Here is a 14839-nt window from a genome sequence, read left to right as displayed (position 1 = left end):
ATTTGAGCACGGAATCGACCCTGAAGGGAACTCACCCCTACTTTCAGAATGTGGGGGTGGAGGTGACAATCCAGCTCCTAGAGGAACATAAGGAGGAAATCCCCTCAGTGAATAGACATTTCTCATTGCAAATGGAGGTGGTGGCTGGACAGAGAAATCCCTTGGTAGAAAATAATTTTGAGGAGCTGCATACATGCTTCCTGGAGGAGGTGGAGGAAAGGAGGTTCTCTTCTCATGAATGGACCCCTCCTATCCACTGGAAACAATGGACCTCTGATTGCAGGAAAAGGTGGAGGAGCAAAGCCAGGGCCACTTGCTTCCCTTTCAGCAGGCACAGATGAATGAGGCACATTTACATCACCAAGGTCGTCTTTGGTATCATTTCTGCTGGATTCCGTTTGTGAGGGCTTTGGCCCATCCACTTTATCCAAAGAAGCCAGGTTAAAACTTCTGAGCTCTGCTGGGCCAGACGGTCCACCAGGATCAGGATCAAATCCGTCTTGCCTTTGTGGAAGAAGAGCTGGATCAGAACATGGGTGGCCTGGTGGGGGAATCATCATCCTTCGGTGTTGTTCCCACGGAGGTGACAGGAACCCAGACGGAGGTGGTGGCTGCACAGGGAAATCCCTTGGGAGATAATAATTTTGAGGAGCTCCATACATGCTTCCTGGAGGAGGTGGAGGAAAAGGACGTTCTCTTCTCATGAATGGACCCCTACTATCCACTGGAAACAATGGACCTCTGATTGCAGGAAAAGGTGGAGGAGCAAAGCCAGGGCCACACGCTTCCCTTTCAGCAGGCACAGATGAATGAGGCACATTTACATTACCAAGGTCGTCTTTGGTATCATTTCTGCTGGATTCCGTTTGTGAGGGCTTTGGCCCATCCACTTTATCCAAAGAAGCCAGGTTAAAACTTCTGAGTTCTGCTGGGCCAGACGGTCCACCAGGATTAGAATCAAATCCGTCTTGCCTTCGTGGAAGAAGAGCTGGATCAGAACATGGGTGGCCTGGTGGAGGGATCCTCATCCTCCGGTGCTGTTCCCACGGAGGTGACAGGTACCCAGATGGTGCTCCATGAGAATCGGTTAACCTATCACAGCCCGATTCTCCTCTTTCATTGGTCATCTGGTGATCCAGAGTATTCTCTGGGCCTCTTGAGCCTCTTCCTCCTCCTCGCCCTGGAGTCAAAGGTGCGAGTCTGAGTGGAGAGAGAAAAGCTCTCGTTTCGGATGAAGGTCGACCCACTGGTGAGGCACCACATGGGGAATGCTCTCCGCCAAATGCTGTCTTTGGAACATCAACTACATATGGATCTTTTTTGAAAAGTTCAAATTTAAACTCTTTTTCAGCTAATTTTTGTCTCTTGGAAACATTTACTTTCCTTAAATACCTGAGGTGTCTTTCAGCAGTCTCAGCTGCCACCCAGCTGCCGTGCGCTTCTTTCTCATAGGAAGTCATCTGCCCTTGATAAGAACGAACGCTTCTCTCCAATTCTTCTTCTGCATCTCTGGCTCTCCTTCTGTAGGTCTCCAGTTCCTCAGCTGCATGGCTCATCTTCTCTTCTACTTTGGAAAGTTTCTCCTCCTTCTCTAACCGGTCCTTTTCCTCTGCTATTAACTTCCTGTGGAGTTTCATTCCATTTTCTTGATACAGTTCAGTCATTCCTTTAAGTTTCTGCCGAAGCTTCTGATTTTCACTTTCCAACTGTGTGTTTTCTGACTGTAAAGATGCTTGTTCAGTCTGGAGATTTGTAATATGCTCTATAAGCTCTTCCTTTGTTTTATCTACTTCAGACAACTCAGTGTAAATTTGGTTTCTTTCTCCTTCTAGGGTTTTGAAAGAAGCATTTAACTTAGCAGTGTGAATCAGTTTCTTCAAAGCTCCTTTTGGCAGATCATCTAAGCGAGCACCCTTTTGTGATTCACTCTTCATCTGCAATTCCAAGTCATCAGCCATCATGTCTTCTCCAAGCACAGCAGCCCAGTCTGTCATCTTGAGCAAGCGTTCAGCCAGAGACTTGATGTGATTTTCTTTATCACTCAGAACTCGTTCTGCCTGGACTTTGGAGTTTTCAAATATTATTTTCTGTTTATTAAGTTCACTCACTTGTTCTTTCAATACTTCCGCTTCTTGTAAAAGCTGTTTCTGGCTTTCCTGAAGTTGGGAATTTTCATTCAAGGCGTCTTTTATTGCCACCTTCAGACGTTCTTCATTCATTTGAAATATTTTGCAGATTAGTTTGGCTTCAGCTACTTGTGACTGGATGGATTTCGATTCATCTTCTAGGGACTGTATCCTTTTTGAAATATCCGCCATCAATTCATCTTGCTCACAATGTTTAGATTTCTGTTCCTTTAATTCTTTTGCTAGAAAGACTATTTCATCCTCAAGTTTAGATTTGGAGCTGCTCAGCTTTTCATAGGTTGCCTCCAAGCTTTGTGCTTCTGTTGACCCCTTCTCAAAGCTGGCATCCTTCACAGCTGACTCCAAGCCTTCATACTCCTCTTGAACAACGCAAAGTTTGTCAAGTAGTTTACATTTTTCTTCAATTAGTCCAGAAAGCTTTTCAGCAAGCTTTTTCTCTCTTCTTACATAAAGCCGGCTTCTCACCGATCGAACACTTCTCCACAAAAACAAGAGAATCAAAAATCCAGTAAGAGCCGCACATGTCACCAGTTCCCACGGAAAACCAGGGCCCGGTCTCAGGTCTTCAGGCAATGCTGCCACAGTCCTGCACAGCTTTCCCAGGACCAGCCCCAAGTACGGCTGAGGGGCAGCCCCGGGCACCTCCATGGCGCCCCCGAGGCTGCTCCGGCTGTGGCCACAGTAGCCACGGCCTGGCCGGGCCACCACCAGCAGCTGAGACAGCTCTGCGTTCTGTCGGGAACGCGAACCGGCCCCGGCGACAGCAGCAGACACAGCGCAGCCGGCCTTGAGGGGAGCCGGGGAGCACTGGCGCCCACCGGCCTCAGGCGTCCCCCACGCGCACCATGGTAACCAGGCCCCTTTGTGACGTCACTTCCGCCACGCGGTTCCGGAGCCTGCCCCCCGCGAGCCTGTGGCACACGTTGTCCTAGCCACCCCCACCTCGGCTTGGTTTTGGCCGGGCCACCGCTGGATTTGAATCCATGTTTATAATGATGAAATCTGGGTAATCAGCATACTCATCACTCAAATATTTGTCATTTCTTTGTGCTGGGAAAATTCAAAATCCTCTCTTTTAGCTATTTGAAATTATCTAATAAATGCGTGCTGACTCTAGCCACCTTACAAAGCTGTAGATCAGTACAAATAGTTCCTCCTGTCCAGCTGCAACTTTGTATCTGTAACCTCTGCCTTTCCCCTCCTCGCCCTACCCTTCCCAGCCTCTAGTGACCACTATTCTGCTACTTCTAGGAGATCAACTTTTCCTTTGGCAGTTTTTTAAAGGAAATTTTGCGATTTTAATTTCTTTCAGAGGAGCATCCTTCCTTAGATATCTGCCAAGGAACAAAAGTGTTTTCTTTGGACTAACTTTGCCAAAATAGCCGTAGAATGTGGCAATGGGAAGAGGCCTGAGACACTCTGGGCTTCAGCTGGCCCAACGCTTTCTTTATAGGTAATGAAGCAAAGGTCTACAGTAAGTGCACTACTTGTCCAGGGCTGTTTAGCTATTTAGTGGCAGAAGTGTGTTGTATTTCGGGATCTGCTGGATGTCAGTGAAATGCTCTTTGTTTAAAAAACACTTTATTGAGGAATATTTTAGATACCTTGTAATCCACCCATTTCAGGTATGCAATTCAATGAGTTCTAGTAAGTTCATCAAGTTGTGCAGCCATCACCACAAATCAGTTTTAGAACATTTTCACCACACCAATAAGATCTCCTGTACCCATTTATTCTTTTTTCCCCCCAGTTTTATTGGTTATGAATATTCACGGGATGCAAGGCTGATTGTCACCGTTCATACCCAAGCTGTGATGGCCAGATTCATACTGGCCACATGACCGTTACATTTATTGTATCACCTTTATTGACTTTCATATGTTGAACCATCCTTGTATCCCTGGCATGAATCCCACTTCAGGTGCCTGAAACCTCTGCCAAGTTTCTCTTTTTGGTGCCCATAGGAGCCAGCCTGTGCCGCTGGTTCCCATGGAAACAGATCCCTGAGACACACCCTGCCTTGCAGCACGCACAAAGCGCTTGCTCGCCCTTTGCCTTTTCTTTTTTGTTTTTTTAGCCAGCCAGTTAGTTCCAACTTTCAGGACCCCAGGGGAATAAAATGAGGACTGTTCCAGAGGGGAGGCAGCTGCCCAGGTGTCTGGCCCAAGCTCCCAGCCCACCCTGCCCCCTGGGGAAAGGGGGGGCAAGCCTCAGGTCAGGGCACAGCTCCCCAGGAGCCCCTCGGCCTTTCAAGGCCAGGACAGCCCTGCTCCTTTGGCTCCCAGCACACTTCCAGGAGCAGGGACGCGCTGAGCGTTTTGAGTCTTCACGGTGGACTTGGGAGGAAGGTGTCTTTATCTCACTCTATGGATGATGACAGTGAGACCCAGAAAAGTAAAAGGGTTTGCCCAAGTCACAGGCTAGAAAGTGACAAAGCCGGGACATAAAGCCTGTTCCTTTCATCCCAAAGCGAGCATGGCGGTCAAGATGCACCCCAACCGATGACACACCCATGTTTCATACGTCAGCTTGGAGACTTGCTGATCACACTGCCCAGGACAGGCCTGGCCTTCCTTACTGTGTGAACTGAAAAGGTAGGACCAGAGAAGCCCACCCCCAAACCAGTGCTGCCCTCTGGTGAGTCACCCTCCCACTGCTCAGAGGTGCTTTCTTCGAAGTTAACAAGCTGTGCAACCAAACAGGTCAGGACGACTGCCCTGCCCACTGGGCCCCCCAGGCCCCGGGGCCTTGGGAACCTCCCACTGCAGCAGCCAACCTGGAGGGTTCCCCTCATGCAACACAGATGTGAATGTTCCTGCCCCCTGCCATGACCCCCCTCTGCCACTGGGTCCTTTCCCAGGCAGGAGGGAATGGGGACCGAGGACGCCTGAGTAGGCTCCTTGCATGGGCCTCAGCGGTGGCCGTGCTGTGGGCACGTGGCCATTAGCAAACTCCCCAAGAGAGAGTCAGTTTTGCAAGAGTCTCTGGCAGCTATCAGACCCAGAAAAGGGGCGGAAGGCTGCAGGAGTGCCTGCCCTGTTAGCTACGAGCTTGAGCCTGATGGGTTGGAACTGTGCTTTTCCTCCCACGGTGGCAGGAGCCCGAGGGCAGGGCAGTTTGGAAGTGGAAAGGGAAGGAATCGTTTCAAGTCTGGATGAAGGCTGCGTTTCCTTATGTTGCAGTTACTGAGCACTTCACACTGGAGGCGGCGGTGATGAGACGCGTTAGCTGACCAGGGTCTCATACTCTCATCCCAGGCAGGAGAGGGGCTTGGCAAGCCCCACCCACAAGTCTTGGGGTCTCCTGGACCTTCCTCATGACCCCCTCCACTCCAGGCCCAAGTTCAATCCCTCCTCCCCAGGACCCCAAGCCGGCAGGTGGAGCTCTTCCGTACCTTTCCCTCAGGCCCTTTCTACTGTTGGGCCTGGCTGAGGGGCAGAGACAGAGAAATTCCCCCTCGGGGTTTGGGCCCTGCCCCACCAAGAGCCCCTGCCTGAGACCAAGGCCCCTCTGGGAGGGGGGTGCGTCTCACCATGCACGTGGTGCCCGCTCTTTAAAGAAGGTCAATAAACACCTGTTGCCCCCCCAAAGCCCTCCTCTGGATGCCACAGAACTCAGGGATGTCACCAGGACACTGAGCCAGCACAGCTGTGGAACTGGAAACCACTTAAAGCAGCTTTATTTGTGTCCACCTCTGGCCCTTGAAACCTCTTCTGCTGGCCAGTCCTCCCACGGCCAGATGGAAACCTGACAGGCCCAGGCTGCTTCTTGGTAGGGAAATACCCGTGGTCTCCACCACTTCACGTCACACAGCACCGCTCGGCTCACGTCCAGGCCCAACAATAAAAAGGGCCTGACGTCATCGTCAAGTCCCCTGCTTTGAAGTGGAGGCCGCTCCTGCTGCCCCGGCCTGGTGGGGTGGGAAGCCTCGGCCGGGCAGCAGGCGTGGTCAGCCTCCAGCTGAACTGTGCTCTGGGCTTGGCGGAGGTTGAAAGCTACGCCTCTTTCTCTCATCGGCATCTCCAAGGGTCTTCAGAGCCCGGACATGGTCCCCACTGTCCCCCTGACTAGAATATTTTGTGTGGGCCTCAGAGAACCAAGGAGCCCCTGACGGGTAGCGGCAGCCCCACCTTCTCTTGGCCTGCATCTGTTCACTGCCCAGGCTGCCTCCTGGGACTGGGCCTGTGAGATTCCACGCCGACTCTCTCACACGAGGCCCTCACCTGGGCCGTCGGCCCTCTCCTCAGCTCCGCCATCAAAGCAGCCAGCCTGTCTCTTGCCCTCTAGACTTTGGGGTGGGGGTGGGGGTGAGGCATCAGTCCACTGGATTTCTCCACCTGCGGAGGACACCTCAAAGCCTAAAGCTCTCTTTAAAGCCCTCTTCCTCTGGCTTGATGTGAACGAGGGCATCTCACCTCACCCTCTGGTCTCAGCTCACCTCCCTGATATCCCCGCCTCTAACCTCAACACTTGACTCCTTGGTACCCTTGGTGTGGGTGAGGGGTCAGGCCATCTCTTCTCTAAATGCGGCATCAATGTGGGCAGGGGTCAGGGGCTGGGCGGGGTCATCTCACGGCACACACCGGCCTCCCTCCCCACATGGGGCTGTGATCATCAGTGTTTGTACGAGGGTTGGAAGCTAACTGCTCCATGCTTTGTCCAGAAAGTGCAAGGAAGGATTTGGGACCATGGAGGAGGGGCCCATGGTGTGGACCAGGCTGGCTGCCAGCCTCCTGGTTTGGTCCCTGGCATTTAGGCTCAGAGAGACAGGGTGCTAGGAGGTAAGATGGGAGGCCCAGAGGGTGGGGAGGGACACTGGCCACCACCACCCAGAGCAGGGCCTCAGGCTGACTCCAGAGAACTCAGTTATGTCCTGAAATGCCACCATCATACGTTGACTCCTTTGGGTAAGTATTGCCTTTGCTATGCAGCCCACATCCAGTCTCTGCATCCTAGTTTCTCAGCCCTCAGGTAGATAAGCAACAAGTCCTGTCTCTTGGTTGATCCTTGTAAAGCGTATAACACGCTTCCCCGTTGATACTCATAGCTCGATAAATAAATGTTAACTCACACTGCTTGTCCCTTCGGGTAGCATGGGCAGGCTCTCGCCCACCAGGCGACCCTCTCTTAGCACAACTCGGCCAACTGGAGCTGCCCTGGCCAGTCACCTGAGACCTTGGATGCCTTGGCCCATCTGGCATTTCTTTGGCAGAATCTTCCATGGGGCCTTTTGCTGGGTGGCAAGGCTGGAGCGTCTGGCACAACAATTCGAGTTTGCAAATACAAAAGCCACATCTTAAACATCACAAATTAGAACTGTGGTTTGGCAAAATATTTTTGTGCTCCTTTGAGGACCTGAAACTCCAAGAATAGTAGAAAACAGAATGTCTGGGATATTTATATACAGGTTAAGAGTCTCTAATCCAAAAATCCAAACTCCTAAACTTTTTGAGTGCTAACATGACACTCAAAGGAAATGCTCATTGGAGCATTCTGCAAATGTATTCTCCAAATATTCCCAAATCTGAAAACATCCTAAATCCAAAATACTTTCCAAGCATTTTGGATAAGGGGTACTCAATCTGTATTTTAATGGGGAGAAGAGAATGACAAAGTTGACTGTGGGACCGCAGGCCGCCAGAGTCATCCGACAGCCATGTTACACATGGTGTAGACAGCTGGAAGCCAGGAGTCATCTCATGCACGCACCTGTCTCCAGAGGCCTGACGCAATACCTCAGACAATGAAGAGACCAACACTAGAATTTTGATTAGACTCAACACATCCACAATTCAACTCAATTTAAAATTGCCTCACATACTCTTGGTAGCAATAAAACTGCAGCCTTTGGAAGATAATCTGGTCCTATCTTTCAGTATTTTCCATGTGGATATTCTTTGTCCCATCAGTGTCACCTCTAGGCCCAAACCCAGAGAAATCTCTGAAGGACACCAGGATGCTCACTGCAGCATTGTGTAGGACAGCACAACCTGGACACAACCTGAGTGTCCACCCGTGGGGCACGGGGTAAATACATGATGGTAAAATCATAATTGATGCAGCTTTAAAAAAAGAATGAGACGGTCCTCTCTACCCTGACATGGAAATAGAGGTCTGCAGGTTTCTAGATAGCAGAGCAGATTTAAACACAGGTGTTCGGACAGCGCAACGGGACCTGAGCTGAGGGACAGGAAAGTGCAGCCTCAAGACCCCGTGTCATTCCGCTTTCTCGCTCTCTTTCCCTGGGATCCAGAACCTCCGCCCTCCTTTTAGGTGCACTGGCTGGGGAGAGGGCTGTGTGGCGGGAGCGGGAGCACGCGGGCAGCGGCTCAAGCGGGGCAGAGGCTGCAGCGGGATCAGGAGCGGGCGGGCAGCGGCCGGAGCCGGGCAGAGCCTGCAGGGGGATCGGGAGCGCGCAGGCAGCGGCTCGAGCAGGCCAGAGGCTGCGGCCAGATCGGGAGAGCGGGGACAGCGGCTGAGCGGTGCAGAGGCTGCAAGCGCGATCGGGAGTGCGCAGGCAGCGGATCGAGCGGGACAGAGGCTGGAGCGGGAGCAGGAGGGTGCAGGCAACAGCTGGAGCTGAGCAAAGGCGGAGGCGGGAGCGGGAGCGTGAGCGTCGGGGCAGCGGCGGGAGAGGGGCAGAGGCTCGAGAGGGGCAGAGGCTGCAGCTAGATCGGGAGTGGGCGGGCAGCGGCTCTAGCGGGGCAGAGGCTGCAGCGGGAGCGGGAGGGCGTGGGCAACAGCTGGAGCTGGGCCAAGGCTGCGGTGGGGCGGGAGCAGGAGGGGGTGGGGAAACAGCTCGAGCTGGGCAAAGACTGCAGCGGGAGCTGGAGCGCTAGCGTGCGAGCAGAAGCTCGAGCGGGTGCAGAGGCTGCAGCGCGATCGGGAGCGCGCAGGCAGCGGCAGCGGCTCGAGCGGGGCAGAGGCTGCTGCGGGATCAGGAGCGGGTGGGCAGCGGCTCTAGCCGGGCAGAGCCTGCAGGGGGAGCGGGAGGCGCACGGGCGGCGGCTCCAGCCAGGCAGAGGCTGCAGCGGGATCGGGAGCGCGCAGGCAGCGGCTCGAGCAGGGCAGAGGCTGCAGCCAGATCGGGAGCGCGGGGGCAGCGGCTCAAGCGGTGCAGAGGCTGCAGCCAGATCGGGAGCGTGCGGGCAGCTCGAGCCAGAGGCTGCAGCGGGATCGGGAACGCGCGGGCAGTGGCTCCAGCTGGGCAGAGGCTGCAGCCTGAGCGGGAGCGCGCGGGCAGCCGCTCTAGAGAGGCAGAGGCTGCAGCGGGATCGTGAGCGCGGGCAGCGGCTCCAGCAGGGCAAACGCTGCAGCGGGATCGGAAGCAAGCGGGCAGCAGCTGTAGCGGAGCAGAGGCTGGAGCCGGAGCAGGAGGGCGCGGGCAATAGCTGGAGCTGGGCAAAGGCGGAGGCGGGAGCGGGCGCGTGAGCGGGGGGGAAGCTGCTCGAGAGGGGCAGAAGCTCGAGAGGGGCACGGGCTGCAGCGGGATCGGGAGGGCGCGGGCAGCGGCTCAAACAGGGCAGAGGCTGCAGCGGGATCGGGAGCGCCAGGGCAGCGGCTCGAGCCAGGCAGAGGCTGCAGCGCGATCGGGAGCGCACGGCAGCAGCTCGAACGGGGCAGAGGCTGCAGCGGGAGCAGGAGCGGGAGCGTGCATGCAGCGGCTGCAGCGGGGCAGCGGCTGGAAAGGGGCAGAGGCTGGAAAGGGGGGCTGCATAGGGAGCGGGAGCTGGCGGCAGCAGCTCCAATGGGCCGACGCTGCAGTGGGATCGGGAGCACGCGGGCAGCGGCTCTAGCGGGGCAGAGGCTGCAGCGGAGCGGGAGCGCTGGAGCGCTGAGGAGGCCGCTGCAGCGCTGACGCTCCTCAGAAGCAGCTGGACTCTCCTACCTGCTGCTGCAGGAATCTGTGGCAACACGTTGCTTTGGTGGAAGAACGTGAAGCAAGTTGAGCTTCACAGAGACACTAACTGCAGAAGAAGTGCTTCAGCAGCCACTTCAGATGACTGTGGAGGGTCTTTGGTGCTGCACCAAAACTCAACTGACAAATACTAGGTTTTTAAAGGCCAAGAAGCTTTAGAGAAGAAAATTTCCAGAAAAATGGCTTTGGTTTGAGGAGAACATCCGTGAACAAAGAAAAACGGAAGCACTCCCCTCAGGACAACCTCGGGATACGTCACTTCACAGACTCGGCTGGAGGTTTTTACCCACATGGGCCCGGCCTCTTCTTCTGTCTCTCTCTGAATCTGCCTGAGAAAAGATCTGCAGATGGTTATGGCCACTGCCTCATTTCCAGTTTCCAATATTCTGCAAGTTTCTTTCTTGGCCAATTCTAATCTGGAAGAAGAGACGGAAGGAAACTGTGGAAAATGTAATTAATTCCCAGCTTAGCTGCACTGACAGAGTACAAAGCACCAGAGTGTAATGCCACATACTGTCTTTTTTCTAAGGCATAAATAGGAGACTTACCAAATTATTTTCTAGATAAGAAATATCAAAGAATTTTCTAGAGAATTTCCCCTATTTTACAAAAAAAAAATTTTTTTTTTTGCAAAAACTGAGAAGAAAATCTCATTTATTTTGTTAATGCATACCACCCATATAGGCGCTATAGAGTTGAATGATTTTTTTTTCCCCAAGGATTAAAGTTCTTAACGTTGCGGTCACATGGAAATCATCCTTAATTTTAACCTAAAGATTGACTGGTGCATATTCTTCAGATATTTCAAGCAAAACTTAGCAGTAATGTATTATTTTTATCATCAGAAAAACGTTAACTGTCAATTACACACACACATGCATAATTATATAATACACACATCTCCATGTACGGCGGCACTTCACAAAGCTCAGGGAAGATTCATATTATCTTTCAATTCTATTTTTCCACAAACATTTTGAAGTTCTCAGATACCCATATATGCAGGATGTTATATGGCTTTTTACCTGTATACAGTGCTCACTGTTTTCTATTCATAAAAAATTTAAATTAGAACCATAGAAGCATCATTATACCCTCCTTACAGGTTTCTTTCTAGATAGTAAAGGTCTATGAAACACATAAACACTGGTTAATAATATGCTTCATCTTCTTATCATATCTTCTCACCACAGACTTTTTCATTGCAGCATGGACAGAGGCTTAGATTTCATGTTTTAAGAGCATAAAAATATCCATCGACAGCAAGTTTTTATAAATAGAGGGTCTTGAAGGGTCTTAGATCCACAATTTCTTTTGGTAATTTTAAAAGATTATTATTATTTTTAACGGACACCTAATAACTGTACATATTTATGGGGTACATTGTGATTTTTTTAATTAAAAACCTAGCTGATTTTATTATTATTATCAATACCAAGCAAGTCTTTAAATCAATGAAAATTTAATTAAGCATAAAGTTACTTTCACATTTGTCTACAACCGTAGTAAATACAGTTCTTGGCATAAAGACACAGCCCTTGGAGTTTAAAACATCCCCAACTGCAAGATTACCTAAATAAATTTCCCATTATTGTTTATGTAATAGTGGGTTAGTTAATCAAATTAAAATAATTATACAATCTAGGATAAAATAAAATGGAAATAATTTACTCACGAAATTCATATTTAAATCATCTTTACTTACAAAATAGTATCCTGAGAATTATAATTCCATTAAGCTTCAATTTGAGCAAAAATTGTAGTTACTTAAACTGAAAATGAAAGATAAGTCAAAACTATTTATGAAGAGAGACCAAAAATATCATCAGGTTTCTTGCTGTGCTTCTGGATTTCAGGAGCAGGCTCATTTGAGCACGGAATCGACCCTGAAGGGAACTCACCCCTACTTTCAGAATGTGGGGGTGGAGGTGACAATCCAGCTCCTAGAGGAACATAAGGAGGAAATCCCCTCAGTGAATAGACATTTCTCATTGCAAATGGAGGTGGTGGCTGGACAGAGAAATCCCTTGGTAGAAAATAATTTTGAGGAGCTCCATACATGCTTCCTGGAGGAGGTGGAGGAAAAAGAGGTTCTCTTCTCATGAATGGACCCCTCCTATCCACTGGAAACAATGGACCTCTGATTGCAGGAAAAGGTGGAGGAGCAAAGCCAGGGCCACTTGCTTCCCTTTCAGCAGGCACAGATGAATGAGGCACATTTACATTACCAAGGTCGTCTTTGGTTTCATTTCTGCTGGATTCCGTTTGTGAGGGCTTTGGCCCATCCACTTTATCCAAAGAAGCCAGGTTAAAACTTCTGAGTTCTGCTGGGCCAGACGGTCCACCAGGATCAGGATCAAATCCGTCTTGCCTTTGTGGAAGAAGAGCTGGATCAGAACATGGGTGGCCTGGTGGGGGAATCATCATCCTTCGGTGTTGTTCCCACGGAGGTGACAGGAACCCAGACGGAGGTGGTGGCTGCACAGGGAAATCCCTTGGGAGATAATAATTTTGAGGAGCTGCATACATGCTTCCTGGAGGAGGTGGAGGAAAAGGAGGTTCTCTTCTCATGAATGGACCCCTCCTATCCACTGGAAACAATGGACCTCTGATTGCAGGAAAAGGTGGAGGAGCAAAGCCAGGGCCACTTGCTTCCCTTTCAGCAGGCACAGATGAATGAGGCACATTTACATTACCAAGGTCGTCTTTGGTTTCATTTCTGCTGGATTCCGTTTGTGAGGGCTTTGGCCCATCCACTTTGTCCAAAGAAGCCAGGTTAAAACTTCTGAGCTCTGCTGGGCCAGACGGTCCACCAGGATCAGGATCAAATCCGTCTTGCCTTTGTGGAAGAAGAGCTGGATCAGAACATGGGTGGCCTGGTGGGGGAATCATCATCCTTCGGTGTTGTTCCCACGGAGGTGACAGGAACCCAGACGGAGGTGGTGGCTGCACAGGGAAATCCCTTGGGAGATAATAATTTTGAGGAGCTGCATACATGCTTCCTGGAGGAGGTGGAGGAAAAGGAGGTTCTCTTCTCATGAATGGACCCCTCCTATCCACTGGAAACAATGGACCTCTGATTGCAGGAAAAGGTGGAGGAGCAAAGCCAGGGCCACACGCTTCCCTTTCAGCAGGCACCGATGAATGAGGCACATTTTCATTACCAAGGTCGTCTTTGGTATCATTTCTGCTGGATTCCGTTTGTGAGGGCTTTGGCCCATCCACTTTATCCAAAGAAGCCAGGTTAAAACTTCTGAGTTCTGCTGGGCCAGACGGTCCACCAGGATTAGAATCAAATCCGTCTTGCGTTCGTGGAAGAAGAGCTGGATCAGAACATGGGTGGCCTGGTGGAGGGATCCTCATCCTCCGGTGCTGTTCCCACGGAGGTGACAGGTACCCAGATGGTGCTCCATGAGAATCGGTTAACCTATCACAGCCCGATTCTCCTCTTTCATTGGTCATCTGGTGATCCAGAGTATTCTCTGGGCCTCTTGAGCCTCTTCCTCCTCCTCGCCCTGGAGTCAAAGGTGCGAGTCTGAGTGGAGAGAGAAAAGCTCTCGTTTCGGATGAAGGTCGACCCACTGGTGAGGCACCACATGGGGAATGCTCTCCGCCAAATGCTGTCTTTGGAACATCAACTACATATGGATCTTTTTTGAAAAGTTCAAATTTAAACTCTTTTTCAGCTAATTTTTGTCTCTTGGAAACATTTACTTTCCTTAAATACCTGAGGTGTCTTTCAGCAGTCTCAGCTGCCACCCAGCTGCCATGCGCTTCTTTCTCATAGGAAGTCATCTGCCCTTGATAAGAACGAACGCTTCTCTCCAATTCTTCTTCTGCATCTCTGGCTCTCCTTCTGTAGGTCTCCAGTTCCTCAGCTGCATGGCTCATCTTCTCTTCTACTTTGGAAAGTTTCTCCTCCTTCTCTAACCGGTCCTTTTCCTCTGCTATTAACTTCCTGTGGAGTTTCATTCCATTTTCTTGATACAGTTCAGTCATTCCTTTAAGTTTCTGCCGAAGCTTCTGATTTTCACTTTCCAACTGTGTGTTTTCTGACTGTAAAGATGCTTGTTCAGTCTGGAGATTTGTAATATGCTCTATAAGCTCTTCCTTTGTTTTATCTACTTCAGACAACTCAGTGTAAATTTGGTTTCTTTCTCCTTCTAGGGTTTTGAAAGAAGCATTTAACTTAGCAGTGTGAATCAGTTTCTTCAAAGCTCCTTTTGGCAGATCATCTAAGCGAGCACCCTTTTGTGATTCACTCTTCATCTGCAATTCCAAGTCATCAGCCATCATGTCTTCTCCAAGCACAGCAGCCCAGTCTGTCATCTTGAGCAAGCGTTCAGCCAGAGACTTGATGTGATTTTCTTTATCACTCAGAACTCGTTCTGCCTGGACTTTGGAGTTTTCAAATATTATTTTCTGTTTATTAAGTTCACTCACTTGTTCTTTCAATACTTCCGCTTCTTGTAAAAGCTGTTTCTGGCTTTCCTGAAGTTGGGAATTTTCATTCAAGGCGTCTTTTATTGCCACCTTCAGACGTTCTTCATTCATTTGAAATATTTTGCAGATTAGTTTGGCTTCAGCTACTTGTGACTGGATGGATTTCGATTCATCTTCTAGGGACTGTATCCTTTTTGAAATATCCGCCATCAATTCATCTTGCTCACAATGTTTAGATTTCTGTTCCTTTAATTCTTTTGCTAGAAAGACTATTTCATCCTCAAGTTTAGATTTGGAGCTGCTCAGCTTTTCATAGGTTGCCTCCAAGCTT

At 50.4% G+C, this 14839-nt stretch overlaps 1 protein-coding gene across 1 annotated transcript; it reads right to left on the bottom strand.

Annotated features, from left to right (window-relative positions):
• LOC134362677 (melanoma inhibitory activity protein 2-like) lies at positions 1 to 2795 on the bottom strand (the record flags this gene model as incomplete). Its single annotated transcript, XM_063077854.1, has 2 exons — positions 618 to 2795; positions 1 to 144 (listed from the first exon to the last, which is right to left on the bottom strand). Coding segments are annotated over exons 1-2 (2322 nt in total), but the record flags the coding sequence as incomplete, so codon positions are not given.
• Positions 2796 to 14839: the final 12044 nt, after the last annotated feature.

This window comes from Cynocephalus volans, chromosome 14, assembly GCF_027409185.1.
Source record: "Cynocephalus volans isolate mCynVol1 chromosome 14, mCynVol1.pri, whole genome shotgun sequence".
In the NCBI taxonomy this organism is placed as follows: domain Eukaryota; kingdom Metazoa; phylum Chordata; class Mammalia; order Dermoptera; family Cynocephalidae; genus Cynocephalus; species Cynocephalus volans.
The sequence above is the reverse complement of the archived record's forward strand: the minus strand, read 5'-3'. Positions and strand labels throughout refer to the sequence as shown.